Here is a 27468-nt window from a genome sequence, read left to right as displayed (position 1 = left end):
GAAGGGTCCTAGAAAAACCAAAACAATTTTTGGAAAAGAATAAAGTGGGAGGAATAAGTTATCAATATTAAAGCTTACTGTATAGCTATAGTGTTCAAGACAGTGTGGTACTGGCAGAAAGATAGATACATTGATCAATGGAACAGAATAGAAAACCCCTAAATATGCCCCCAAATATGCCCAATTGTTTTTTTGACAAAGTAGCAAAAGAAGTTCAATGGAGGAGGGATAACCTTTTTGATAAATGGTGCTGGAGAAATTAGACATTAATAAGCAAAAATATGAAACTCAACCTAAACTTCATACCTTGTACAAAAATCAACACAAAATGAATCATGGACTTAAATGTAAACATAAGACTATAAAACGTCTAGGAAAGTACATAGGAGAAAAATCTCAGAACCTGTGACTACGCAAAGTGTTTTTAGACTTGACAGCAAAAGAATGATCCATAAGGGAAAAAAACAGAAAAACTGGACCTTATCAGAATTTTAAAAACTTTAGCTCTGGAAAAAGACACTGTTAAGAGAGTGAAAAGACAAATTATGGACTGGGAGAAAATATTTGCAAATCACATAACCAACAAAGATCCAGAATCTGGAACATATATAGAACTCTCAAAACTCAGCATTAAGAAAACAATCTCATTAGAAAATGGGCAAAATATATTCTCACTAAAGAAATTACATAGGTGGCAAATAGTACATGAAGAGATATTTAACATTACTGGTCATTAGAGAAATGCAAATTAAACAAAGAGATGATCATGACATGCTTATCAAAATGGCTAAAATGAAAAAAAAAACAGTGATTAACATCAAGGGTTGGCAAGGCTGGGGAGAAACTGGATCACTCATACATTGCTGGGGAATGCAAAATGATACAGCCCCTTTGGAAAACAGTTTGTCAGTTTCTGAAAAAAGCATGCATACACTTACCATACAACCCAGCAATCACACTTCTGTGTATTTAGTCAAAAGAAATGAAGACTTATTTCCACACAGGAACTTGTACATCAATGTTCATATCAGTTTTATTTGTAATAACTCAAAACTAACCAAATGTCTTTCAGTGGGTGAATGGTTAAACAAACTGTGGTACATCCATACCATGGAATACTACTCAGCAGTAAAAAGGAATGAATTGTTCATACATGTAACAAGTTGAACAGATCTCGAGGGAATTATGCTGAGTGAAAAAATCCAGTCTCAAAAAGATACCTACTGCATGATTTCATTTATGTAACATTCATGAAATAACATAATTATAGAGATGGAGAACAGATTAGTGGTTGCCAGGGGTTAGTGATAGTGGGGAGGGTGGATGTGGCTATAAAGAGGTAACAGAGATGATTTGTCTTGTGATGATGGCACAGTTGAGTATTTTTTTGTAACAGTTTTATTGAGATACAATTCATATATGCAGTTCAATACCGTGATTGTAGTGATGATTACTCAAGGCTACACATATGATAAAATTACATATAACTATGCACACATACTCAAATGAGTGTTATGTATAACTGGTGAAATCTGAATAAGCTATGGATTACACTCATGTCAATTCCTTGGTTTTGATATCGCACTATATTTGCATAAAATGTCAACACTGGAGGAGGTTAGGGAAAAGTGCATGGGGCATCCCTGTACATTTCTTTGCAACTTCCTGCGAGTCTATAATTATTTCAGAATAAAATCATTTTTTAAATTTAAGGCATTTTGTAATTGCCTCATCTAAAATAGCACCTCTTCCATCACTCTCTACCCTCAGAGCCTGCTTTATTTTTCTCCCTAGCCTCTCTCTACCTGACATTCTAGTATATGTAATGTATAAGATACAACATTTTGTAGAACTCTATCTCCTCCAGTAGACTTAAGAAGCCAGGAACTTGTGTTCTCCATTGTGTGTTCAGTGCTAAAATGGTAACTGGCACATTCTCTTTGTTGAATGAATGCATGAGTCTACCTGCCTTCCTGCAGGTGTACACTTCATTTGTGTCTATATATAAATTGGTCCTTACAGCGTCCTGCCAGAAAACACTTTCATCAAGATATCCACCCCAGACTCTCCGTTTAGAGGAATCTCAACTGCCTTTTTTCAGTAATAACATTTTAATATATGCAATCCTCTAGTGGGAAATTAAGTATTTAATCCCATTCTGTTCATTCTGTCCTGGCTCCAATCAAGCCTTTTGGGAATATGTTCTCATCTAGTGTCTTTCTGGGATAGTTAAAACTTTAGCTATGAGAAGGTAGCTAAATAAAAGTCCTTGAATCTGGACAGAGTTGACCCTTTGTTCCTCATAAAAAACTTCAGGAGGTCAAGGCTTCAGACTGAGTTGCTCAAATATGTAAAATGAAGAAATTTTATAAGAAAAAGAGACCATACAAAGAAAGATCATTAAGCTCTCAGCCATCTATCTTGTAACAAATGGTCATGATATATTTCATTGTGCATCTGTGGTAGGCAAAGTAATGGGTCCTAAAGATGTTCACATACTAATCCTCAAAACCTGTGAATATGATGTTTCACATGGCAAAAGGGACTTTGCTGATGGATGTGATTAAGGTTAAGGATCTTGAGATGGGAAGATTAGCCTGGATTATGCAGGTGGGCCCAATCTACTCACATGGATCCTTAAAAACAGAGAACTTTTCCTGGCTGCAGAAAACAAGAGAGATGTGTGGTGAGAAGGACTTGGTCTGCTGTTGCTGGCTTTGAAGACCGAAGGAGGGGACTTCAAGGAACTGGAAAGAGCAGGAAAGAGATTCTCCTTTGGAACCTCCAGAAGAAATGCAGCCTTGCCCACATCCTGATTTTAGCCCAGTGAGACCCGGATCAGACTCTGACCTGCAGAACTATATGATAATATGTACTGTTTTATGCACTAAGTTTATGGTAAGTTATTACAGCAGCAATAGAAAACTAATATAGCGCCTAACTCTGATTATAGCTTTCCTATCAGCTTTGCCTGTAAGCAACAGAAACCAAGTTGAGCTGCCTTAAGCAAGCAAAGCAGGCTTTTCTGTAAGTGTACAGAACCCAAGGCAGGAACAGCCACGGGGCTGCAGAAAGGTTGCTGAACCGCAGGGAAAGCTGCTACCAGGAGTGTCCTTCCTCTGTCTCCCTTGTCTCTGCTTCTCCACTCTACCCCCAATCTGTTTCATTCTTCTCTTTCTGTAGATAGACTTTCTCTGCTACTTAGCCCATAAAGTGTAAGAAGTTGAGCCTCAGATTCTTTTTGCCCTCTCTTTCTTCACCAGACCAGTCAGCCCAGGCTGTGACTAGAATCTGATTCTCAATTCCAAAGTCCCAGGGAGAGAACATTGTTTGGCACAGATAGGTTTAAATGCCTGTTATGGGTTGAATTGTGTCCCCCCCAACCAAAGAAGATATGTTGAATCTCTAACCCTTCAGTACTTCAGAATGTGGCCTTAATTGGAAATATGGTCATTGTAAATGTAATTAGTTAAGATGAGGTAATACAAGAATAAGGTGGGCCCTTATTCCAATATGACTGGTGTCTTTATAACAAGAAGAAACTGGGACACAGGGACAGAGGGAAAATCACCACGTGAAGATGCAGGCAGAGGTTGCAGTCATGCTGCCACAAGCCAAGGTAGCCTGAGGCCACCAGAATCTTTCCCTAGAGGCCAGAGAGAGCACAGCCCTGCTAACACCTTGATTTCAAACTTCTGGCTTCCAGAACTGTGAAACAATGAATTTTGTTTTTTTGAGCCACCCAGTTTGTGGTATAGTTGACTCTTGAACAATGCGGGTTTGTACTGCATTGGTCCACATATAATTGGATTTTCCCCCCCAATTAATACATACTCCATGGTCAGGGCTGGTTGAATCTGTGGATACAGAAGGCCAACTGTGAAGTTCTCTGGAGATTTTCAACTACATGGGGTGTTGGTGCTCCTAACCCTTAAGTTGTTCAAGGATCAACTACACTTTGTTACAGCAGCCCCAGGATACTAATACAGTGCCCAAGCCTGATCCAGTCAGCACTGTCTAGGAGACCAAATCTTACAGTACAAACAAGACTTGTCAAGACTCAACCCTATGGCTTGGGGGCAGAGGACCAGTTTCCAAAGAAGGAAGAATCAGTGTGAGCTGGGCAGATGCACTGAAAAGCTGTCCACTCTAGTTCTCGACAGCTAGGACAAATATGATATTCTGATTTTCATTTTTGCTGTTTGTTTTGCTTCAAAAAATTCTTTTACCCTCTAGAATGCATTGCAGTTGTATGATGTGAGATATGAATTTCAGTTACTTCTCTTCTGTAATGTAATCCATTTGTCTTAACAACTTTTATTGGTGATTACCCTTTCCTCTCATCATTGTGTTGCTCCTTGTTTATTAGTCAGTGAGAACTAATGATTAAATACATTTCTAGAATCTCTATGCTACTCCAGTCATCTGATTGGCCAGGTTCTTGGTATGGTAGTGAGACGACTGCAGAGCTTAACTTCCAATCTCTTGCTTCATTCTCTCCTCTGAGTGTTTTATCTATGCAATTTGGAATATCTAGTTACTCTTAACTTTTTTGGGGGGTGGGGGAGTAGGTTTACAAAATATTCCTAACCTTTTTAGAATAATGGACCCAAAGAACTTCAGGCGGAAGAAGCTGTACTATTCCCCTTTTTTGAAACTGGTCCCTGGCCCTGTTAACAAATCTGGTCACTGGGATGAGAACACGCTAGAAAATAGTAAAGGACCCACATATCAAACTTTGTAATAAATATGTACCCAGCACACAGCAAGTAACACAATAAATGTTAGTAATTATTAGAATGAACACCTATGGCAAACTCTTGCAGGTATCCAATAATAGCCCATTCCTGCATCTTCCCCACCTTAAGCCATGCATGACAAGGGGAAGGGGATGTGGTAGGCTGAATAATGGCCACCCCAAAATGTCCATGTCCTTATCCCTGAAACTTGTGTATATATTACCTTACCTGGTAAAGGTACTTTATAGATATGGTTAAATTAAGAATCTTAAAATGGGAGATAATCTGGGTGGGCCCAAATTAATCACAAAGGTCCTATAGGAGGGACACAGGAGAGTCAAAGTCAGAGAAAAAGGAGATGTGATCACAGAAGCAGAGGTTGAAGAGATGTGCTTTAAAGATGGAAAAAGGGGCCAGGCACCAAAGAATCAAAATCCCTTCTAGAAGCTGGAAAAATGGATTCTCTAGAACCCCCAGAAGGAACTTAGCCCTGCTCTCACCTTGATTTTAGCTCAGCGAGGCTCATTTTGGACTTCTGATTTCCAAAGCTGTTAAGATAACAAATTTGTGTTGTATTAAGCCTCCCAATTCTTGGAAACTTGTTACAGCAGCAATAGAAAACAAATACAGAGGGAATTAGAATTTCATTGAAAATTCTGCTAAATTTGTACTCCTGGACACAAGTCCTTGTTTAAATTACAAGGTTTGAGGACCACAGACCCTAGAGGTACCTTTCTTGCCATGTCACCCCAGACAGATTTTCACCTTCTCTCTACTTCTGTTCATCCAGCCTAATTTCCTCTGCCCCAAGTACCTCCATCGATTCCCCCACCTTTGAGGTCTAGACTTGACAGCTGTTTTAAGATACTGGTGTTAACCCCATATGCTTGACACTAGGGTTATTAGAAACAGAAATTCAGGGAGCAAATTAAATTAAAATGTGAAATAACAATGAGAAACCTTTCAGAAACGGGGGCATTTTCTCTTTTAGCTCCAGGTCAAAGGGAAAGAAACCTAGAGAGATAGAGAAATGAATCTGGCTAGAAATATTAACTCGCACTATAAGGTTCTGAACATTTGCTTAGGGTTTTTAAAAGCCTAGGACTTGGTAGAAAAATCCCGACCCCTTTTGTTCAAGCGCCAGAGGCTAGCTACTGAGAGACAGTAGACACTTCAGTAAAAGTGTAGTTTGGATTTTGTATTTGAATCCCTGTTCTGCAGACCAGCGTTCCTGGTCTTTTCCTCCAAGAGGCCCTAAACGAGCTCCCTGCTGGGTAGACTCCTCAAAGCCGGCAAACCCTGCCTGAAGGTGCACCACCACAGCTCCTAATACCGAATTCTGGTTCTGCATCACCTAATGAAGGAGAATAAAATGCAACTCTCTGGCACTAAGCGCTTTTTTTAAACTCTTCTCTCCTAGAATAAAAGGCCCTTACTTTTAATTTTTTATTTGTGATGATTTTATTTTTTCTTTCCGTTCTGTTACTAGCTGGAGCTAAACATTGGCTGGGGCCCCAGACGGCTGCTGGAAAGGCGCCCTCCCAGGAGCAGAAGGCTGGCTTAGGAGCAACTGGGGGCGGGGAAAGAACGCTCGACTGCGTCTCTCCAGCGCCGTAGGGCTTCTCCCCAGTCTTTCCCCGGCCAGGCCAAGTCCCCAGTTTGAGCCCCCAGACAGCAGGGCGCGGCGGGGACACTTGAGGGACACTCGCGGCGTAGCGGGACCACGCGGCCCTACGCTCACTCCCTCGCAGTCCCGCACCTCCTTCGCCGGCCGCGGACTGAGGCGCGGGCCGGCTGCCGCGGGGGCGGGGACCACCCACGGCGCCGCGTGGCCCCGCCCCGGTGCCGCCCCCGCCCCCAGACGCGCCAGCCCGGCCTCCCAGCTCGCCGCCCTCGCACGCTCTTCTCGGCGAGAGGCAGCCGCGCGCCCAGCTCCAAATGTTTTCTATCTTCCCTAATTCAGGATGGGCCAGGACACCCAGCTCCTTCAGATAACGATGGAGAAGGGGGCTAGAAGGTCTAGACTTGGAGGGAAGAGATGGCTTTCTTCCTCCTCGTCTCCCCTTACCTCCGGCGGAGAGGGCTAGGCTGTGATTTCCGGACGTATCCTTCCCTAAGCTATCCTGAAAGTTTTGGGTAGCAAATTAATTTCAACTCACTTTAGTTCTGGAAAAAATTAATGTTAGGATTAGGGATACAATCACGCCGCTCCCAGATATGAATTAGGAAATCTCTCGATCTAATTTAGACCGGAGAGAGCTGTGTTGTGGGAGGGGAGTAGCACAGCTGGTTGGGGGGGGGCAGTACCTTAGCGCGTTTAGGGGTATCTCCAGACCCCTCCGAGGGAGGGTTCACCAGCTGGGCCCTTCTACCCCCTCCCCTTCTAGTTGCCAGAATGGAAAATTCATGGAGTCCAGCTTAGCCCAGGTCAACAAACTTTTATTGCCATTTCTGGCTCCCCCAGCCCCAGCAAGAGCCCTGCTTACTCTGTAGAAATACTGAGCTCTGGTGCAGAGGAATGAGGGGTGTTACCTTTCTTTCTCTGCACATTGCCAAGGTTAAAAAAAAAAAAAAACAAAAAACAAAAAACCACTTGCTGGAGAGGGAGGGCCAGACAGGGGAGGAATTCAAGGGCACGTATGGCTTAGTCCCACTTCTGCTGGCTGCAGAATATAGAGACCATGGTTCCAAACATTTTTTTAAAGGAGGGGAGAAGGGATGAATTTGGCTGCTGTTGTATCCCTTGCCACGTTTCCATGGAAATGAAGGAGGGGCAGGATGTAGCTCACTCTGACTACCTGGGAGGATGGCAGGACAGGCAGTTAATAAACACATCACCTTCCACTCCTACCCAACACATACAACTGTCCGCAGCCAACCCCCATGCTCATTGCCTGATCCACTCGCTTCCCTTCTGGAACTGGTATCATGCTAACTGGACTCCAGGCAGGGCTCCTGGTGTCCACTCTCTAGCCAGGTCTCGCTGGCAGCCAGAAACTGAGTATGCCTGTCAAGCTCAGTAGCAGGAGTGCCTTGGGGAAAAGCAGCAGCTAGTACCCCGACTACTGTGTACAGCTGCTGTGGCTTAAGCATCTCTGCTCAGACAAAACAAAAAACACACACCCAAATGCATAAGGTTAGAAACAACACAAAATAACAATGCTGAGAGCTAGGGTGGGGAGAGGAGGCACATCTTTCCAAGACCTGCGCCACCCGTGCACCCCGCCTTCTGCCACCTGGAGTTTGCTCTTTCCACTGGGCTGTTGCTTTCGGGGGCTGGAATCCAAATCTCTGTTTCGTGCTGAGAGCTGTAACCACTGCTGTTGGTTGATGAGGCTTGCCTGTGGCTCTACTGAGGAGGTGCAGGATGGATTCTCAGTACCATGGGTCAGCCCGGTGCTGCTGGTTGTAGAGCTGTAGCTTGATCTGGTCTTTGATCTGATTCACGAGGATCATGGACAGCAGGATTCCCACCAGCTGGGAAAGGTGAGAAGGAATTGGGTCCTCAGCAGTGAGTGACGCCCTTGTTTTCCCGGACTCAGTCTTCCCAGTGCAGTCAGCACCATCACATTCTCTGCCCCTCGGCAATGTCAATGCCTGACACCCTTGGTGATCCCCAGGTGCCCTCCCCAAACAAAGGAGTCTTTACAGAATTGTGGAGCCCACAGTTTTACAGGGTAAGTTACCTGGGGGATGGCCAGGCCCAGTGCCACACCACCAAGTAAGAAGAGGTTGCTGTGTATCCAGTTGACCAGTCTGTCAATACAGCCATTGGTGTAGATGACTTTACTAGCTTCCAAGTAGTCGAGGGCCTGCATGCCTTGGCCACACATGGTGTTGATCACTGCCTGGGGAGAGAGTTGAAGTCAAGTGAGACTCCCATTCTAATAACTTCTTCTTTTGGGCCTTAGCTAATGGGCTTCCCTAAACTCCTAAATTGTTGGAGAATATATGTGGAGGATGCTAGACTGGAAGTTGCTAAATACTGACTTACCTTCCTCTGAGAGGTCTGAGTCCAGGTCTCCCTGGTTTAGAGACCTGTGTCTTCTGAACCCCAAAGTGGGCTATAGGAGTGAATCAGATTGGGTGAAGAAAAACATCTGACAGCTGTCCTACAAAATTGATTGGTTAAACTAAGGGATGGGGATTCCCAATAGCAGCTAATCGGAATGTAACTCATATCACTGCAAAGAAGGAAATGAGGTGGGCTTGCCTGTGTGCTTACCTGGTTGGGGGTAGGCAAGCAACAGGAGTAAGGCACAGAGCAGCGCTCACGGCTGGGGTTGTCTTCTGAACAGTTGAAATACATGTTCTGGGACCAGTCTTTGTAGGAAATCCCTCCACAGCAGCTGAACTGCAACAAACACCACAGGGGTTAAGAATCACCCACCCCTCACGTTGAGGCGACAAGGGGAACTCTCAGAGCAACCAAAAGTCTATGGGAAGCTTCCACTTGTAAGTTCACGTGTTTAAACACAGCATTGAAATTTGAGTTCAAGCTTCTCAGCGGCCTTTACCTGAAGAAGTTTTTTCTTCTTAATTTCTATTGTTTTATATATCTTGTTATAACTTACTGTTGTATATATATTTTGTTTTACACATTCAGCTGTGAGCTCCTTGAGGCCAGTTTCTGGTTTTGAACTCCTGCACACCATAGAGCCTGGCAAAAGTAGATGTTCCAAAAATACTGGCTGAAATAATTAAAAGATTAATACCATACAAACATTTGCCTTAATATAGAGAAAACACATCAGGAGACACTTTAATATTGTGGGCCCATAATTACACCATGAAAGCAACTAGAAGCCAAGTCAACAGTGTAGCATAAGTGAATGGTAACTCAGCATTGGTCTCAAAGGCAGTTTTGTTTAAAATTTAACTTTTGATTCATAGCAGGTATTTGTATGCTCATGCTCATAACGGCATTATTAATAATAGCCAAAAGGTAGAAGTGACCCAAGTGTGCTTCCATAGATGAATCAATTAACAAATATGGTGTATACATATGATGGAATATTATTCAGCCTCAAAAAGGAAGAAAAATTTGGTACATTCCACATGGATGAATCTTGAAGACATGTTAAGTGGAACAAGCCAGTCACAAAAGGACTGAAACGCAGAGACAGAAAACAGAATGGTTGCCAGAAGCTGTGGAGAGGGGGAAATGGAGAGTTAGTGTTCAGTGGGTACAGAGTTTCTGTTTGGGAAGATGAAAAAGTTTTGGAGATGGTTGGTGATGATGGTTGTACAACAATGTGACTGCACTTAGTGCTACAGATCTGTATGCTTTAAAATGATAAATTTTGTTATGTATATTTTACCACAGTTTTAAAAAATCTAACTTTTCAATAGGTAACATTAAAAAAAAAAATCTGCCCAGCTCCTGCTCCCCCTATAAGTAACCACTTAAAATGATTTCTTACCTACCCATCCAGATTCCTTTTGCAAATATGAACACATATTCTTTCTTCTCTTTTTTTATACAAAGGGTAGATTACTATATACTGTTCTGTACCCTTAAAAGCACTTTTAAAGCTACATGTGTTTTTTTTTTGCCAAACCCCTTCCCAGAATCCATTACCTGGCAGGTAATGCAGAAGCCCACAGGCCTGGAGGGTAAGGTGTCTCTTGGGATGGCATTAACTTTTGCCCACAGCTTCCCAGACCACTAGATGACTACCCCCACTCTTAGCCCATACCTTCTTCTGGCCAAAATCAATGAGGTTCTGCAGATCCAAGTCATCTCGGTAGTGCACGATGGCATTATTGATGATCTCATTCACTTTCCCCCGGGCCTGCCAGAAAAATGAGGAGGGAATCAGAATACAGGACTAACCCCTCACCTGCTCCTCCCTGCAGAAATAACAATAGGCAGTTATCCCTCCTTATTTAACTCAGACTTGAAATCAGAACCAAGTCCTAGTGATGGAAGATGGCCAGTTCTGAGGCCTCTGCATCCCTGGGCCCTCAGGTACCAGGGGGCAAGAAAAATGCTGGACCTGCTGCTGCGACCTCTCAGAGCCACATTTCAATAAAATCCAATATTTATTACTGAATACTGTTACTACAAAATACTTGTTGACTGATGCAAAGCCGCAAAACTTCTGTATGTGTATGTGTGTGTCTGTGTCTTTAGTAGAAAAGGACTTACTGAGCTGAGGCACTGACCTCTAGTGGACACCAGAGAATTGCATCCCTTTAGACTCAAAAAGCAATCATTTTAGGATTTTACTAAGCCAGGACGAGGACTTTCTGAATTCGCTCAGTGGTTCTCAATTTCATAGTTTCTACCATGCTCTCTTCCTTCCTACTTCATTACTTTTCTCAAAGTTTCCTACCCATAGTCCTGTACTCTGCCCCTGGCAATCATTTGCCCTTTGGGAAAGAAATCTGGTTCTTAATTAAAAGGACAGTCACTGAGGGGCAGACCACTTCCAGATATGGTAAGCACTGTTCAAAACCTTGTTTGTTTGTTTGCTTCCCCCCTTTCTTACTTCTGTTTATCCCAATAAATAATTTTTAAAAGAAATAAAGAGCTCGTCATGTGGTTACTTAGGCTAAGCACGGGCAGGAACCTTCCCTTCCTCCCTCTGGTTCACATCTGAGGAGGCTCCTTGGCTCCCAGCATTACCTTGTCCGAGAAGACGAAGCCCAGGACCCCAGCAGCCAGTTGTAGCAGGAACACGATGGTGAGACAGAGGGAGAACTGTGGGGAGCAGGCAGGAAAAGGAGACAGTCTGATACACGCCGGACAGTAGCTTCTTCCAGGGCCATGCGGAGTACTGGGGGGCCACAGGGCACTTCTCACGGGTGACCCCCAAGCAGTAAAGGCTGCTGCCTCTGGGACACTGTCCTAGGGGTGGTCACCCTGTGCTGGGTCACCTGGGCTGAGCTCTAGAGTGAGGATTGGACAGCACAAGCCTTGGGAACAGAGACGGACTGAAAGGTTGCAGGAATGAGAGGCACATGGAGGAGGGGGCCAGGGCCTTTTGGGGGGCGCCCCTGACCACTCACCGTCTGCAGGAGGCAGATGTTCTCCCGGAGAGATCCGATGCAGCCACAGAAGGTAAGCAGGAACATGAGGATGCCCACCACGATCAGCAGGATGGCAGGGTCCACTGCCAGGGAGGCCAGCGCTGCTTCTGGGGGAGGGGGCTGTCTCTCAGTCTGAAGCCTGGTGCCAACTGAGGGGGGTACCCATGGATGGAATGGGGACGCCCCCCAAAACTGTCCTCCTGCCCTGGTGGGGGAATCTCCAGTGTGGCTGGGTGGAGGTTACAGGGAGCAGTACTGCCCTCCCATGGGAAGAACACAAAGGGACCAGAAGGCCTTGTGGCATTTAATTTGAGGAACTAACAAAGTAAGAGCCTTTATTCCCAGGCTTAAGAAAGGAGGGACCACTTTTCGCTCCAGAAAAGAATTAGAATGGCATTAGGCTCGTTGGCTTTGCAGATTCCGTTTCCTGGAGACTTTATGCAGAGGAATAGGAACAGAGGTTGAGTTACTCCAGAACAGAGTGAGGGAGAGGCTAAAGACTCTAATTACTCTTTGCATGCAGAGGCCTACGTTCTTTCCTAGACACTTCCTAAACCTAAAATACAGGCAGATCTTGTTAGATTCATGGGAGCGCAGGGAAATCTAAGTGAACTGCCTTGGGTTCCTGATGCCTTGGAGTAGGCTGCTAAGATTTGGCTAGAAGGTGGCTACCCCCTTTAGCTCCATGGCTTATGTGGGAAGGAGGGCTGAAGAGCCAGGGCTGAAGGAGGCAGAGGAGGAAGGGGCATGCATGAGTCGTGGAGAGATGGACGGGGCCCTATAGCTCACCAGCATGCTTCATCAGCCGAGCATAGACTCCCACGCCCACCATCACCATGGAAATCACCTGTGGAGACAGGGAAGGAGCCATACCCTGAGATTTTGGAAACCAGAGAGCCCTTAAAGCTGTGAATAACCTTAAAGGAGAGTAGGAGGACGACTCTTCTTGGACCCAAAGATAAGCATCTTTTTCCTCCCAGTCATACTATTGATAGTATCTGTCAGTGCTTTACCTCCATGAAAAGCTTGTACCAAGATTATCTCATTTAATCCTCAACACAGTTATCTTGTGAGACAGATATTATCCCCATTTTACAGATGAGTAGATTAAGGCAATACTAGGTTAATACAGAACAGCGGTTAAGAACATGAGATTTGGAGCAAGTCAAACCTGGGCCTATGCTGGAAAACTCTCTGAGCCTCAGTTTCTGTATCTAAAGATGGGAATTAAAAACAACGTCATCTATTAAGATTAATGTAAAAATTAGATAAAATGCATGGAAAGCATTTAACACAATGCCTGATAATAAATATTATCTAACATTACTAGTAGTTAACTTGCCCTGGGTCACATGAAACTCTGAAGTTCTGAATTTGAATCCAGCTATAAAAAGGGCAGCAGGCCTAAAGCTGAAGCAGGCCTGAGCTGATGCACACACCCAGGTTTCTAACCCTCTTGGAGGTCAATACAGTGTCAGACGCGGGAAAGTGCAAACCAGTGTGAAAGAATGCTTGCATATGAATGTGCATGTGTAAAATAGGAGAATTACCTTGCAAAGGAGCCTTTATCTTTATAAACCCTGATTCTAGTGTGGAGGAACAGAGGAGTTTAAACCTTTCAAACTTTTGGGCTTCTCTCTGGGAGAACAAACTCATCAGAGACCACCAGGGCTCCCTAAAGGGGCCTTCTCTGTGCCCCACCCCCAGGCCCCCAGGAGAGCAGGGTGGCCCAGTGTGCACAGGCTTTGGCCACCCTTTCTTTGTGCCCAGTCCCCAGGCTGGTGCTAAGCAGCAGCTGGTTGTCACCATGGCAATAGCTGGGGACAAGCTCTGGCTGGATAGAGTTCTCAGCAGCAGGGACTTGAGCAACTCAGTGGGGAAGGAGAGGGCTGGCTGGACTCCACCATCTTGCAAGACAGAGACCAGCTGAGAAGAGCCATCTTGGGCTTTGGTGGGAGAAGGGAATTGGGCCCCTACAGCAGGTAATAATAGGGTCAGACTAGTCCCTCTGTAGAAAGACATTTTCATCAGGGAACTCTACTATCTAGTGCATTCAGCAAAAAATGGGAAAGCCTTACCTAAAGCTGTGTCTTTCAGGACCCTTCTCTGCCTGTATGCACAGTCCCTCTCCTTGCCCCTCAGTCATTTGTCACCGTCTCTGACTCAGGGCCAGATGTGTTATCTGCTGGCTCTCATACTTTTTGTCCAGGAGAGAGGGGGCTGCTTGCAGGGCTGCATATGGGACTAGAAGTGCCAGCTGGCTTCCCGTCCCACAGCACAGCCAGGCTCGGGAAGCAAGGGGGAGTGGGTGGGAGGCAAGGAAACCACACAACAGAGATCCCTGTCATTCCACAGGCCTGGAGGCACAGAGTGATTGAGCATCTCTGTCTGCCCTTTAAAACTCACCACAGCCAATTACGGTTCTGAATATCACTTTACTGAATCATTAAAAAATATGTATCTGCTTTTTATTTCTGTTGCTCCCAGGCTCTTCACTGTTTCTTCACATGTTAAATTTTCACTAGGGTGTATAACTGTCCAAAAAGATGGTCTCTGATTAAATCCTAACACAGCTAAAACAAGAAAGGGAAAGAGATGCCACGTGTCATGGGGGTAACTTTATTCCATGGGTGGACCTGTAATTTAATCAGTTGTTCTGTCTCTATCTGTGGTAGGTAGAACAGTGTCCTCCCAAAGAGGTCCTGTCCTAATACCCAGAACCTGTAAATATGTTACCTTACATGTCCAGAGGGGTTTTTTCAAATGTGATTAAGTTAAGGATCTTGAGATGGGGAGATTATCCCAGTTGGCACAGTGTAACCAGAAGGGACTTTATAAGAGGGACGCTAGAGGGTCAGAGTCAGAGGAGGAGATGCGTATGATAGTGGAAGCAGAGATTGGAGTGATGTGGTGCCAGGAGCCAAAGAATATGAACAGCCTCTGAGAGCCAGAGGAGGCAAGGAAATGGGTTCTTCCCTAGAGCCTCCAGAAGGAACCATCCCTGCTGACCCCTTGATTTTAGCCGAGTGAGGCCTGTATAGGACTTCTGACCTCCAGAACTATAAGAAAATTAATTTGTGTTGTATTAAGCCATTAAGTTTGTGGTAATTTGTTACAGTAGTAATAGGAAACTAATACTATCCAAATCCAATTCTTCAGCCTCTATGTAGAGGTCCTCTGAGGACTGCAAAGATGAGCAAGATGTGGCCCTTAAGGAGACATATGTGTTATATGGGAGAGGGGCAAGAGCATCTGTAGCCTATGCGGTGCTTCTCAACCCTGAGTGCCATTAGAATGGAGTAGGGGAGGGATAAATCAGGAGTTTGGGATTAACAGATACGCACTGCTATATAGAGAATAGATAAACAAGGACCTACTGTATAGCACAGGAAACTATATTCAATTTCTTGTAATAACCTATAACAGAAAAGCAACTGAAAAAGAATATATATATATATATATGTGTGTGTATATATATATAAAACGGAATCACTTTGCTGTACACTTGAAACTAACACAAAATTGTAAGTCAATAAAAATAAATAAAAAAGAATGGGGAGTTTTTGAGTTCTCAAAAACTCCTGATGGCTATGCTGCACATCAAACCAAGTATATCAGAATCTCTGGCATTGGAACCCAGGCAACAGTCTTTCTGAAGGCATTCCAGGTCATTCCAACATGCAGCCAAGTTCAAGAACCACAAACCTAAAGCATATTCAGCCAGGAATCTAGAGCAGCAGGTGCAGGCTACATGAAAAACAAGATTAAGACTTTAATATTATCGTCAATAATGAATATGATCATTAATGATACTGCTTACCTGGAACTCACTAGCTAACTCTAAAACTGCATTTCTGTCATTGATCTGCTTCTTCATCCTGGAGTCATAGCTTGCTCTTTCACACTTCTATTCCTGCTCACATCTCCCACCCCGAATCCCTCAAAGCTGCTGCCATTCCAAAGTTAGTGCTGCTGCTGTTAATAGCATAGCATTTTAGAGTTGAATAGAACCTCAGAAATGAGCTCGGTCACTCACCTTTCTTTATAGATGAGGCCAAAAGAGCGAAGTGATGTTTGACCAACTGTACATGGGTGCAGCAGCAATATTTGGACCAAACCCGATCTCCAATCTCAGCTGGGTACTCTCTATACCATGTCAGTCTTTGCTATAAAATCCTTATAACGCCCACAATATCACCAATGACCTCCTTTCATGATGAAGATGGAGATAAAGACACTTCTCTTCTTAGAATAGCTTTTCATATTCTGGTTAAAATGAAGCTTCTCTGGAACCTACAAAAGCTAGACACAGGTTTTAAAATAGCTGAGTCCAGCAAAAGGCATGTTCCTGAAGAGTTGTTGATCAAATTCTATAAAATAATTTGCATGCTCCAGTACCTTTATCGTTATGTAAGGTGAGTAATCACCTTATAATGAAAATAGCCATCCCCAGGCTCCTTGGAAAAATGGCTGATTGTAGGACTAGGCAGGAAAAATACAAGATAAGCCTAGAGCATCTTGCAGGGGCAGGAGGTATGGGAATGCTCAAAAACAAACAACAAACAAAACCAAAACCTCACACTGATGTGGATATGCCAAAGAGACATCAAGATAAAAAAGTATAAAATTGTTAACCCAAATATAAAATAAATATCTGTGAGTCCATACTGATATAAACAACTTAATAAATAAATAAATGGGGGAGAAAAGACAAAGCTCCCATGTAGAAGAGTTCCAAATAATTTAGGTCGGTCCTGCTCTGTCAAGGAAATGGAGCATAACTCCCCACTCCTAAGTGTGGGCTACACGTAGTAACTTCCTTCCAAAGAGAACAGTATGGAAAAGAGGGGAAAGACTAACTTTACAGTGGAGAAGCCTGACAAACACTATCTCAGCCAGGGGATCAAGGTCAACATCAACAGATGTAAGTCACTGATATATGAGATGATGTGGTGAAAATGGCACTTCCCCTCTGTGGCCTTCCTTCCCCGAACCCATAACCCCCGTATAACCATGAGAAAACATCAGGCAAATTCCAATGGAGGGACATTTTACAAAATATCTGACCAGTACTTCTCAAAACCATCAAAGTCATCATAAACAAGGAAATTCTGAGAAACTGCACTAGCCAATAAAAACCTAAGGACATATGACAACTAAATGAAATTTGGGATCCTGGATGGGATCCTGGAACACAAAAAGGACAGAAAGAAAAACTAAGGAAATCTGAATAAAGTATGGATCCTGATGATAATGCCATTAATTGTGACAAATGAATTATGGAAAATGATAATAGTAAGAGACACTGGATGTGGGGTATATGAGAACTCTCTGTACTGTTTTCTCATATTTTCTGTAAAACTAAAACTGTTCTAAAGAATGAAATCTTAGGGGAAGGGTATAGCTCAAGTGGTAGAGCGCATGCTTAGCATGCATGAGGTCCTGGGTTCAAACCTCAGTACCTCCTCTAAAAAAAAAATTAACCTAATTATCTCCCCCGACCAAAATAATAATAATAATAAAAGTTATTTTTAAAAATCTATTAAAAATAACCCCCGATTCGTTAGTTTTGTAAATCCATACTTTTTAATATCATATTTTCTTAAACTGGGATTCACTTGCATGCAATTTTACAACCTTTAATTGGGGTGATTTCTCCTTTCACCAAAACATATGGTGGTGGATCTTAAAACTGTTCAGGTGACAGGGCACCAGGAAGCTACAGTGCTCTGTTGGTGAACGCTACACAATTTTGACATACTAAATTCTTTTTTTAAGCTTTGATATGCTATTACTGCTGTCTAATTTACAGTCTATATTTAACTTTCCTCAATTATCCCAATAATGTCCTTTATAACTGTTTTTTTTTTCTCCTTTTTTCTGATTCAGGATCCAGTCAAGGATCATGTATTTAGTGAGCAAGTCTCCTTTAGCCTGGAACAGTTTCATAGTTTTTTCTTTTCTTTGTTGTCAGTTTTTCAAGACAGTGACTTTCAAAAAATTGTAGTAAAATACATATGGCACAAAGTCAACTGTTTCAAAGGGTACAGTTTAGTGGCCTTAAGTATATATATACTGCTATGCAACCATAACCACTATCAGGTTCCAGGACATTTTTCATCACCCCAAATAGAAACCCTGTACCCATTAAATGGTCACTCTTCATCTCCTCCATTCCTCCAACCCCTGGCAACTACAAATCTGCTTTCTGTCGCTATGGTTTTGCCTATTCTGCACATTTTCCATAAACGGAATCATACAATATGTGGCTCTTTGTGTCTGGCCTCTTTCACTTAGCTTAATGTTTTCAAGGTTCATCCATGTTGTAGAATGTATCAGCATTTCATTACCTTTTATGACCTAATAATATCCCATTGTATGGACAGAACCCAATGTGTTTTCCATTCATCCATCGACAGACATTTGGGTTGTTTCCACCTTTTGGCTATTTTGAATAGTGTTGCTATGAATAGCCATGTACAAGTTTTTGTTTGAATACCTGTTTTCAGTTCTCTCGGGTGTAGACCCAGGAGTGGAATTGCCAGGTCATATGGTAATTCTATGTTTAAGTTTTTGAGGAGCTGCCAAAATGTTTTGCACAGCAGCTGCACCATTTCACATATCCACCGGAAATGTACGGGGTTCCAATTTCTCCATACCCTTGCCAACACATGTTCTGACATTTTTTTCTTTTGACAATGACATTTTTTTACTAAGTCCAGGCCAGTTGTTTGGCTTAATGTCTCTCAATTCGGACGTCTGATTGTTTCCTCACAATTAGATTCAGATGACATATTTTGACAGGAGTATTAACACAGATAACCTGTCCTTCTCAATGTGCCATGTGAGGAAACATGACATACTAATTTCTATCACAGAAATATGGAACAATTTTACTAACAGATGATGACTGTTACATCTCAGAAAGCAATAATATGGCAATACTCTAAATAGTTTCCTAGTTTTCCACAATGTTTATTGCCACTTGTCCTCTTCCCTTTGCCTTCTGCTAGCACTTGGTGGCAGATTAGCAGCTGTGGTCTTGAAGAGAAGGTGGTCATGGGAGAAAACAGAAAATGGAGAAAAGTCTCTCCATTTTCTTGATTTTTTTTTTCTCCTGTAAAACGGGAAAAGATGGTCATGATTTGATGTTTCTGAGAAAAACTCTTATTCTGGTCCCTAGGACACTACTTCAGGGCCATCAGCACTACAAGAGAAATGGTTATAGGGCCCCAGGTTGCGGTCCTGAACAAGAGTTCTTCTCCTGGCTCTCATGCTCAAATGCAGATAATTACAGGCAAATTAGCTCTTGGAGTCCATTTCCACTGGATTGCACCTTAAGACCAAGGCGGTATGAAAAGACCTGAGGAGGGGGGCCCAGGGAAGGCCCTCAAAGACATCAGTGGGGTCTCTGTTCCTATGATACATGTGAAACTTCCCTGTAAATGATAAAATAAAGAGACACCACTCATTATCATCTCCTCTGGCTAACAGTAGGAATGTGAGCAAAGGATGTTCAAGGCTGAAGGAAGTCAGGCTCCAGGTCGGCCCTTATCTAGGCTTAATCCCCATCTACTTGCCACTTGTAGGAGGAGCACTCATCCTAGCTCTCCAAGACCGTCCCCACAGGCGACTTCTAGGAGCCAATTCTAACAATGATAGTAAGAGCTAATTTTTGTTGAGTGCTAAGGGTCAGGCACTGGGCTAACCGCTTTATACACACATGACCACAACCCCAAGAGGGTGTTAGGATCTCCACTTCACAGCCCTGTTGGGATGTTGGGAGAATTCACTCAGTGTGTGGCTAAAGTAGGTGCATATGTCTCCAGAGCCTCATGCCCTCAGGCCACATGGCTGCCTTCCTCTCTCTGCCTCACAGCAACCCCAGGACACCTGCATTCACTTAGGGGCATCGTGAGGTGGGAGGGAGCTTGTAATCTCCAAACTGGGTGGGGCTCAGGTAGTGGGGAGGAAGACAGCACCAACAGGGCCCAGAGGGAAGTCCCTGGAACTGTGCCTGAAAGGGGGAGATGGCATCACCATGCAGGGCCCACCAGCCCCCAAGCCCAGCCTCATCTGTCTCCCATATTCTAAAGTCTGGTCTGTGCAAACCAGGTAGATCTGTCTCAGAGTCCTCTTCTCTTCTTTGGAATGAATCTCTTTCCCTTTCCTTTTGACAGTGGGGGACAGCTGAGAGTAGAGTGATTCCCTGCATGGGAATCAAAACACTGTCCCTAACCAGAGGGATGTTGGGAGGGAGGGGTCTGCACCTCTGGTTTCTCAGTCTTTTCTATTCTTATTTCTGGATGAAGTCAAAGAAATCACAGCCTGCTAGCCCTAAAGCAAGGCCTCCTCTCTCTCACTGCTCAGGATCTGCACACACTGGTTCTTCTATAGTCATCCTGGCACCACTGTTTCCGGGTTTCTGAGGTGGCAACTATCTGTATGAAACTGGCTCTTGGCTTTCTCTCTCTGGATTGGATGGAATTGTCCTGCTGGAGTGGAGGAGTCCACAGGGCTCTTTCCTCTGCAATGTCTGGGCCAACCCTTTAGCTTCTTCCTTAGGTCGTGACTGGGTTTGGTTTTCCAAGGTTATAAATAAGGAAGGGACGTTTACAAGGGCTCACAGTAATATAAACACTCAAACTGCCTGCTATAAGACACTGAGAGATGCTACATGTTTTCTTTTATTCTTTTTAAAAGCTGCTTGAAGTTTACGATTTTCTACTTGGTACAAGGCAAACAGCTATTTGGGGAGTAAAGAACGCATGCTTGTGACTTGAAAGCAAAGAGTGTGGTTTTGTCTTCATTCTTGGTGTTGTTATTGTTGTTTTTATAAAAATAATGTGATAATTCATGTATTGTAGCCTGTCTAGTCTATGCGGAAAGGAGGGAAAAAATGGGGGAGGAAATGGGCTCTGCCTCTGAGTACATTTAGGTAGGGTGTTGGGGTGGGGTTGGGTGGCAGGAAGGGACTCTGCCACTCTGAAGGGGTTTTTGCCAGGCTTGATGCCTGGTCATGTCCTCATGGCTTCTGAGCCAGGTTACAACAGATGGTGCTGCAGGTGGCTTGGGGCTTTCTGAGTACCCTGGAAACTCTAATGCAATGGTCCTGGCTGGGAAAGTGAATTTCTTCAAGATACCTTACCAGAGGCCTGGATCAGCCTAAGGAAGAAAGACCTGGATGGGGGTCCACATGTGCTGCAGTGGAAGTAAAAAAAATTTGGTACTGCAGATAGTAATTAGGCATGACCCTGAGGGAGATATCAGAAGAGATGGCTGTCATTTTTTTCTGACATGGCTTGAGGGAGGGGTGCCAGCCCATAGGAGCCACTGCAGAGGAGAGCACAGGTGGACACCCCAACCAAGGCTGCTCGAGGACTTAAGGTTGTGCTGCATCTTGACAGACTACTGTCTATGAGAGAGGGAGGTAGGACATCACACCTCGATGCTATAGGGTCTGCTCCCTCATTCACCATTCAATAAACACTCAGTAAGTACCCACCCTCTGCCAAACACAGCTGGGCACTGAGAATCCAGAAGTGAATAAGGCATTCTCTGCCCTCAGGAGCCTGAAGTCTAGATGGGGAGACAGAAGTACAGACTTGTAGCACAGGTAAAGAAAGATCGGACAATCAAATATGTGTAAGTTGCCCTGGGAGCCCTGAGACATCACTGCTAAGGAAGCCTGGGCAGGGACACGGGGGCAGGAGGCCTGAGCTTCTGGGCTCTGCCTGACTCAAAAGCCACCCCAACTGCTGCCCTGGGTGGGAAAACGATCAGCAAGAGCACTGATAATGTTCCTGCCAATGTAAGCCCAAGGCTTATAAAGCATGTGCCAGCCCACTGCCTTCCCTCTGCACAGAGCTATCCAACACAGGGAGGTAAGTAAAGTCAATTACTTTTTAACTGAAAGACTGAAATTCAACTTTTGGGATCTTGGGACAACTACTCCAAGCCATGGGATCCTAACAGTCAGTAACCCAGCAGCACGATTCTGGGTAGAAAAACCACAACTTCTGGGCAAAAGGGGAAGTGAGATTTGAATCTTGAGCAGGAGGAACTGGTCCTGGTCCTAAGGGAGCCAGCACCTTTCTAAGTCAGACTCCAAATGCCCTGAGGACCAGGGCTCCCAGAGAAGCAGCAGAGATAGCCACCACCATCAGTGCCACCACTGAGTATGAGACCAGGCAATGCTGGCTGCCTTCCCAGTGTGATCCAGGCACAGACACAAATACCATCCATATACAGCTCCCCAGCAGCTGGCCAGAACTTGCACTCTGCCTGGAAAAGGAGTGGGCTGATAGTCCTACCATGGGTGGGTCTCCAGAGCAGGAGAGGGGAATTTGATTAGGATGGTGGAAGGCTGCAAAAAAGAAACCACAGTAACCAGTCCTAGAAGAGGGGATAGGAAGAAAGATGATCCCTGATCTGGGAAAGCAGCCCTTCATCTCCAGCTGGACTTGTACAGAATGAACTCTGAGGCTCTGGACCTGAGGGAGAAGTGATACTCAGTAACGCCCCAAGAGTATTAACCCCTGGGAAGGTCAATGTCCCAAGGATACCGGGACACAAGAAAGATGCATCTTAGATCCAGCTCCAGGTCTTAAAGAAAGAAAACAGTCCCCAGGCACAGCAAAGAAAACCATAAGCAAAACAAAACCACAACCTACGGAATGGGAGAAAATTTTTGCAAAAGATGAAACCAACAAAGGCTTGATCTCCAGAATATATAAGCAGCTCATATGACTTAATAAGAAAAAGCAAACAACCCAATCCAAAAATGGGCAGAAGACCTAAACAAGCAATTCTCCAAGAAAGAAATAGAAATGATCAATAGGCACATGAAAAAATGCCCAGTATCACTAATTATCAGAGAAATACAAATCAAAACTACAATGAGGTATCACCTCACACCAGTCAGAATGTCCATCATTCAAAAGTCCACAAATGACAAATGCTGGAGAGGCTGTGCAGAAAAGGGAACCCTCCTACACTGCTGGTGGGAATGCAGTTTGGTGCAGCCACTGTGGAAAACAGTATGGAGATTCTTCAAAAGACTAGGAATAGACTTACCATATGACCCAGTAATCCCACTCCTGGGCATATATCCAGAAGGAACCCTACTTCAAAAAGACACCTGCACCCCGATGTTCATAGCAGCACTATTTACAATAGCCAAGACATGGAAACAGCCTAAATGTCCATTGACAGATAACTGGATAAAGAAGAAGTGGTATATTTATACAATGGAATACTATTCAGCCATAAAAATGACAACATCACGCCATTTGCAGCAACATGGATGTCCCTGGAGAATGTCATTCTAAGTGAAGTAAACCAGAAAGAGAAAGAAAAATACCATATGAGATCGCTCATATGTGGAATCTAAAAAAAAAAAACAAAACACCAAACATAAATACAAAACAGAAACAGACACACAGACATAGAGTACAAACTTGTGGTTGCCAGAGGGGAGAGGGGTGGGAAGGGACAGACTGGGAGTTCGAAATTTGTAGATACTGACAGGCACATGTACAAAAGATAAACAAGATTATACTGTATAGCAAAGGGAAATATATACAAGATCTTGTGGTAGCTCACAGCGAAAAAGAATGCAACAATGAATACATGTATGTTCATGTATAACTGAAAAATTGTGCTCTACACTGGAAATTGACACAATATTGTAAACTGACGATAACTCAATAAAATAAATAAATAAATAAATAAAGAACCAAAGGGCACTACCTAAGAAAAAAAAAAAAGAAAGAAAACAGTCCCCAAAGTGATGCATTCATCTTAAATAGTTCACAGAGGCAGAAAAATTTTCTGCTTTAGAGGAGAAAAATTGAGGACAGAGAGACAGATATATTGGCTTGGGGTCACACAGGAAGCTGGTGCCAGAAAGAAACTGGGCCTCTTGTCCTCCAGTGTGCTATTTCTAGAGCCTCTGACTTCTTAAGAGTCTAAAGGAGGGCCAAGAAGGGGCTCTTCTCTAATTTGGAGTGATGCCAGCTTGGTTAGCCAGGTCCTCTGACCTTGAATGAAGCATTTGTACCAAGAAAAATAGGTCTGTGGAGCCAAACTCTCTCCCTGGCTGTGACCTCCCAAAGTCATTTATCTGTTAAAAGGCTTTTGGGGCGGGGTGGGGAAGTCCTAGATAATGACCGTGAACACAAGTGTAACAGATGCACCCATCTGTTTTCACTGGGGAGCACAGTTAAGGGTGAAGTGCTGAAGGCTCCAAAGGAGATGCAAAGTCTTAGCTGATAGAGGAAGTTAGAATGAGGACTGAGGTCCCTGGAATGCTAGTGGTGACTCTGAGGACATCAAGTCATTGGCCTGGCACATTCAGTATGCATGTAGGAGGGTTCTCTGGAAATTTCCCTTAAGTGGGGGTTCCCCTTAGGACATCCCCCAGCCCTCGCAGAGTGATGGTGATATTTTCTGCTGTTTTTCCCTAACCTCCAGCTGAACTAGACCATGGAACCTGTGTTGACTAGTTAACTACTAACACTGCTAATACCCCAGCTACAGTAGCAGCCATCTTGGCCAAGGACTTCCCCTAGAGGCATTGTGGTTCAGTAGAAACACCACCAGATCAAGCCTACTAACCAGATGTTGGACCTAAGATAAAACAACATCTCTGTGCTTTGGCTTTCTTGTATATAAAATGTGGGTGGGTACTGGACAAGATGTCTTCCAAATTTTTTTTCTTCCAGTTCTAAAACTGAGTATTTGTTAGGAGTTCAAACTTCATTTTCCCCAGTACGATGGCTGAAAGGGAGCTGGGATTTCTCTCATTTTTCCCAACAGGCTAGCACTTATGTACTTTGTGTCTGTTTACACCATGGCCCTGGTGAAACCCTTCCAGCAACTGGCTTAGATGCCTAGTCTGCTCCCTCTCCTAGGAAACATATTTTAGACCCAAGACTCCTCCCTCCTGCAAGTCTGAACTTTAAGTCTCAGGCAGAGGTGGGCAAGCATAACAGGCTCCTAGGGCATTAGCTCTGTTATGACTGGTGCTGGAAGAGAAATCAGGGAATGGGGGATGGACCTCCCTGTGTTCTCAAACCCGGAAGGGCTCAGGAACTCTCTAGACATGAAACAGGACTGAGCTAGCATTTCATGATCTGGTCCAGCTGCATTCTCAGCTCCAGCAGAGTATTTCTGTTTTCCTTGATCTTGCTGGGTTTGATTTTACTAAGGCCTCCAGAGATGAACATATTGCCCAGTTAGTCAAGTCAACAATTAATGGCAGAGTGGAAATACGAATCTAGGCAGCCCCAGTCCAATATATACATTTTTTTAACTTTTCCAGCCCCAAACATAAGATTCTGAAAGGACCCCCGGCCTTCCAGCCCAACATAGGATTGCATTTAAAGAAGCTGGAAAGGGTCAAACTCCAGGAGATGGAGCCTGGTCCTGAGAAAGGTGAAGCAAAATTTGGGACAATGCTGGGCAAGACATCCACACCTGGAGGCCATTCCTGTCCCTTCTCAGCTTTTGGAGGGAGGCGGACAGCAGAGGCCTGTGAAAAGGAAGAGATGAAAGCCCCTTAACCCATTCTCTCTGAGGTAAGAGAGAGGGAAGGTCTGGGTTTCCCCCCCTTCCTCTTTTTTCTTTGACAGCAGGGCCTCCCTGCCCCCAGGCCTGAAAAATCCCCCAATCATGAATGTATCAGTGAGTCTGCCTTGGGCCAACAGGAAAATCCGCTCCTCCCGCTTAAACCCACCTCTTTGGCCTGACACAGACCCACATGCGATGCCCAGAGAATACCCATAAGTCTTTACTGAATCTCTTGCATAGCCCCCCATCCCAACACCCCTGGCAGACAAGGCGCCACTGTGGTGTTCCTGCCTAGGATGAATTACCCCAAAGTGCCCTCTTCCCAGAAAACTAGGTAGTGCCGCTCACCACGCTCGCCTTGGACCAGGCACCCAGTGACACCCCCTCGTCTGCCGCGGGCAGCCCACTCAACCCTCTGAGGGGTGCCCTGCAGCCCAGGTGACCCTACAACCCCCAAGACTCACCCAGAAGAGCATGTTGAAGAAGAAGAGCAGGTATTTCACCAGAGGGTTGATGAAGGAGAAGTCCTCCCCGTAGGCGGCCGGCGCCCCGGGTCTCCGGGCCATGGTCCAGCCGCGGCCGCCCCCGGGGGCCTATCTCCCCGCGGCGGCCGGCCCACCTGCGCGCTCCGCGCGGAAACGCATGAACCGCGCCACCGCCGGAGCCCGAGCGGCGGAGAAGCTGCGCAGCGACGAGAGGTGCCGGCGCGGTGCGTCCGGGAGAAGCGCGGGCAGTGGAACGGCAGCGCCACTGGAGCCACCGGGAGTCGCGGGAGCCGCGGCGGGCAGCGTGAGCGGCGGAGACTCCGCTGCGGCGGGAGGACCAGCCCGGCCCGCCAGGCTCCCAGGAAACCAGGCCCGCCCCCGGCCGCCCATTGGCGCGGTTGCCGACGCCCGACTTCTCATTGGTCGGTCTCTGATGTCACTGAGTCCAATCCCTCTTTTACGAGAGGCGGGGGAGACACCTGTTCTGTGAGGGACAACTTGTTAAAGGGTCAGCGGTTCTGGCTCTTCCCCCGAGAAGGAAAGCAACCAGGCTGCAGCTAAAGGGGAAAACGATGAGGAGTGCACACTGCATCACACACCCACGTCCTCTACGCAGTTGCTGTGCACATATACAAACACACATACATTAAAATCAGTAAGTACATACACCATGTGTTGAGCAATGCGCCGAAAGCTGTGGGAATACAAGAGAAGAGAAATAATTCCAGGGGGTGAAAGGTGGGGGATGACAATAAAGTCAGAGAGACAAAAGTAACCTATACATAACAGCTGGAGAATATTTGAGTAGCTGCAATCTTGTTTAGTTACTATATATTTTAGATGCTTATTTAAAAAACTCTGTAACCCAACAGTGGAAATTTGGAAACATCACCAGCAATTCTGCTGTCCTAATTCATTACTGTTTCAATCTCCACCTCACTATTTTAGTCTTGGTCTACACGCAGACACCATTTTTAACACGCTGATCCAAGGCTCGCAGGTTGAGTGCAGTATCGGTACTGGACACTGTGCTGCCTACCGTAAGTAACACAAACACGAATGCTGTAGACTAGATGTTTGTATCACTTCCCCCACCCCCTAAATTCATATGTTGAAATCCTAACTCTCAAGATGATGGTATTAGGAGATGGGGCCTTTGAGAGGTCTTTGGTCATGAGAATGGAGCCTAACTCCTTCTGCTATGTGAGGACTCAGGGAAAAAGACAGGGACCAGGAAGTGTGCTCACCAGACACTGAATCTGTTGGTGCCTTGATCTTGGACTTCCCAGACTCCAGAACTGTGAGAAATATATTTCTGTTGTTTATAAGCTAATCAGTTTATGCTATTTTTGTTCCAGCAGCCTGAACAAACTAAGACAATGGTTTCAACCTCCTCAGATGCATGACCTTGGCAAACTGCTTAAACTCCTTGAGCCACATTTTCTTTAATGTTGGATAGGGAGGGTCCTGGCCTACCAACGTTGATGTGAGGATTAAGTGAGATATTGCATGCAAATCACAGCACAGGTTGGAAGAAAGAAGTGTTCACTAAATGCAGTATTTTGTTTGAACTGAACTTAGAATCCATTGGGGAAATACGATAAAGCACAAATAACTAGAACACAATTGGTGAAGAG

At 44.7% G+C, this 27468-nt stretch overlaps 1 protein-coding gene across 4 annotated transcripts; it reads right to left on the bottom strand.

The window, feature by feature from the left end:
• Nucleotides 1-1008: 1008 nt before the first annotated feature.
• On the bottom strand, nt 1009-26179 carry TSPAN33 (tetraspanin 33). 4 transcript variants are annotated; one of them, XM_032483313.1, is made up of 9 exons: nt 25811-26176; nt 15811-16076; nt 12564-12621; nt 11754-11878; nt 11371-11445; nt 10439-10534; nt 8965-9093; nt 8426-8587; nt 1009-8216 (listed from the first exon to the last, which is right to left on the bottom strand). In XM_032483313.1, the coding sequence occupies exons 3-9, from the start codon at nt 12610-12612 to the stop codon at nt 8115-8117; spliced, it is 738 nt and encodes a 245-aa protein (XP_032339204.1). In that variant the 5' UTR covers nt 12613-12621; nt 15811-16076; nt 25811-26176; the 3' UTR covers nt 1009-8114. The 4 variants fall into 4 exon arrangements, with proteins under 4 accessions (XP_032339204.1, XP_032339203.1, XP_014414772.1 ...); XM_032483312.1 differs by having other exon boundaries at nt 11754-11881; nt 25811-26175; XM_014559286.2 differs by lacking the exon at nt 15811-16076 and having other exon boundaries at nt 25811-26179.
• Between the last annotated feature and the right edge of the window lie 1289 nt (nt 26180-27468).

Source organism: Camelus ferus, chromosome 7 (genome assembly GCF_009834535.1).
Source record: "Camelus ferus isolate YT-003-E chromosome 7, BCGSAC_Cfer_1.0, whole genome shotgun sequence".
Lineage (NCBI taxonomy): Eukaryota > Metazoa > Chordata > Mammalia > Artiodactyla > Camelidae > Camelus > Camelus ferus.
This window is presented reverse-complemented; position numbering and strand designations above follow the sequence as displayed.

Bases quoted from the DNA above. Each gene is read 5' to 3' on its own strand.
- TSPAN33 (XM_006184714.3), bottom strand. From the start codon at position 25,912: ATGGCCCGGAGACCCGGGGCGCCGGCCGCCTACGGGGAGGACTTCTCC. The intron at 11,446-11,753 runs GTGAGTGGTCAG...TGCTCCCCACAG, and splicing joins ACATCTGCCTCCTGCAGACG to TTCTCCCTCTGTCTCACCAT. The intron at 8,588-8,964 runs GTAAGCACACAG...CTCTCTCCCCAG, and splicing joins GCTTGCCTACCCCCAACCAG to GCAGTGATCAACACCATGTG.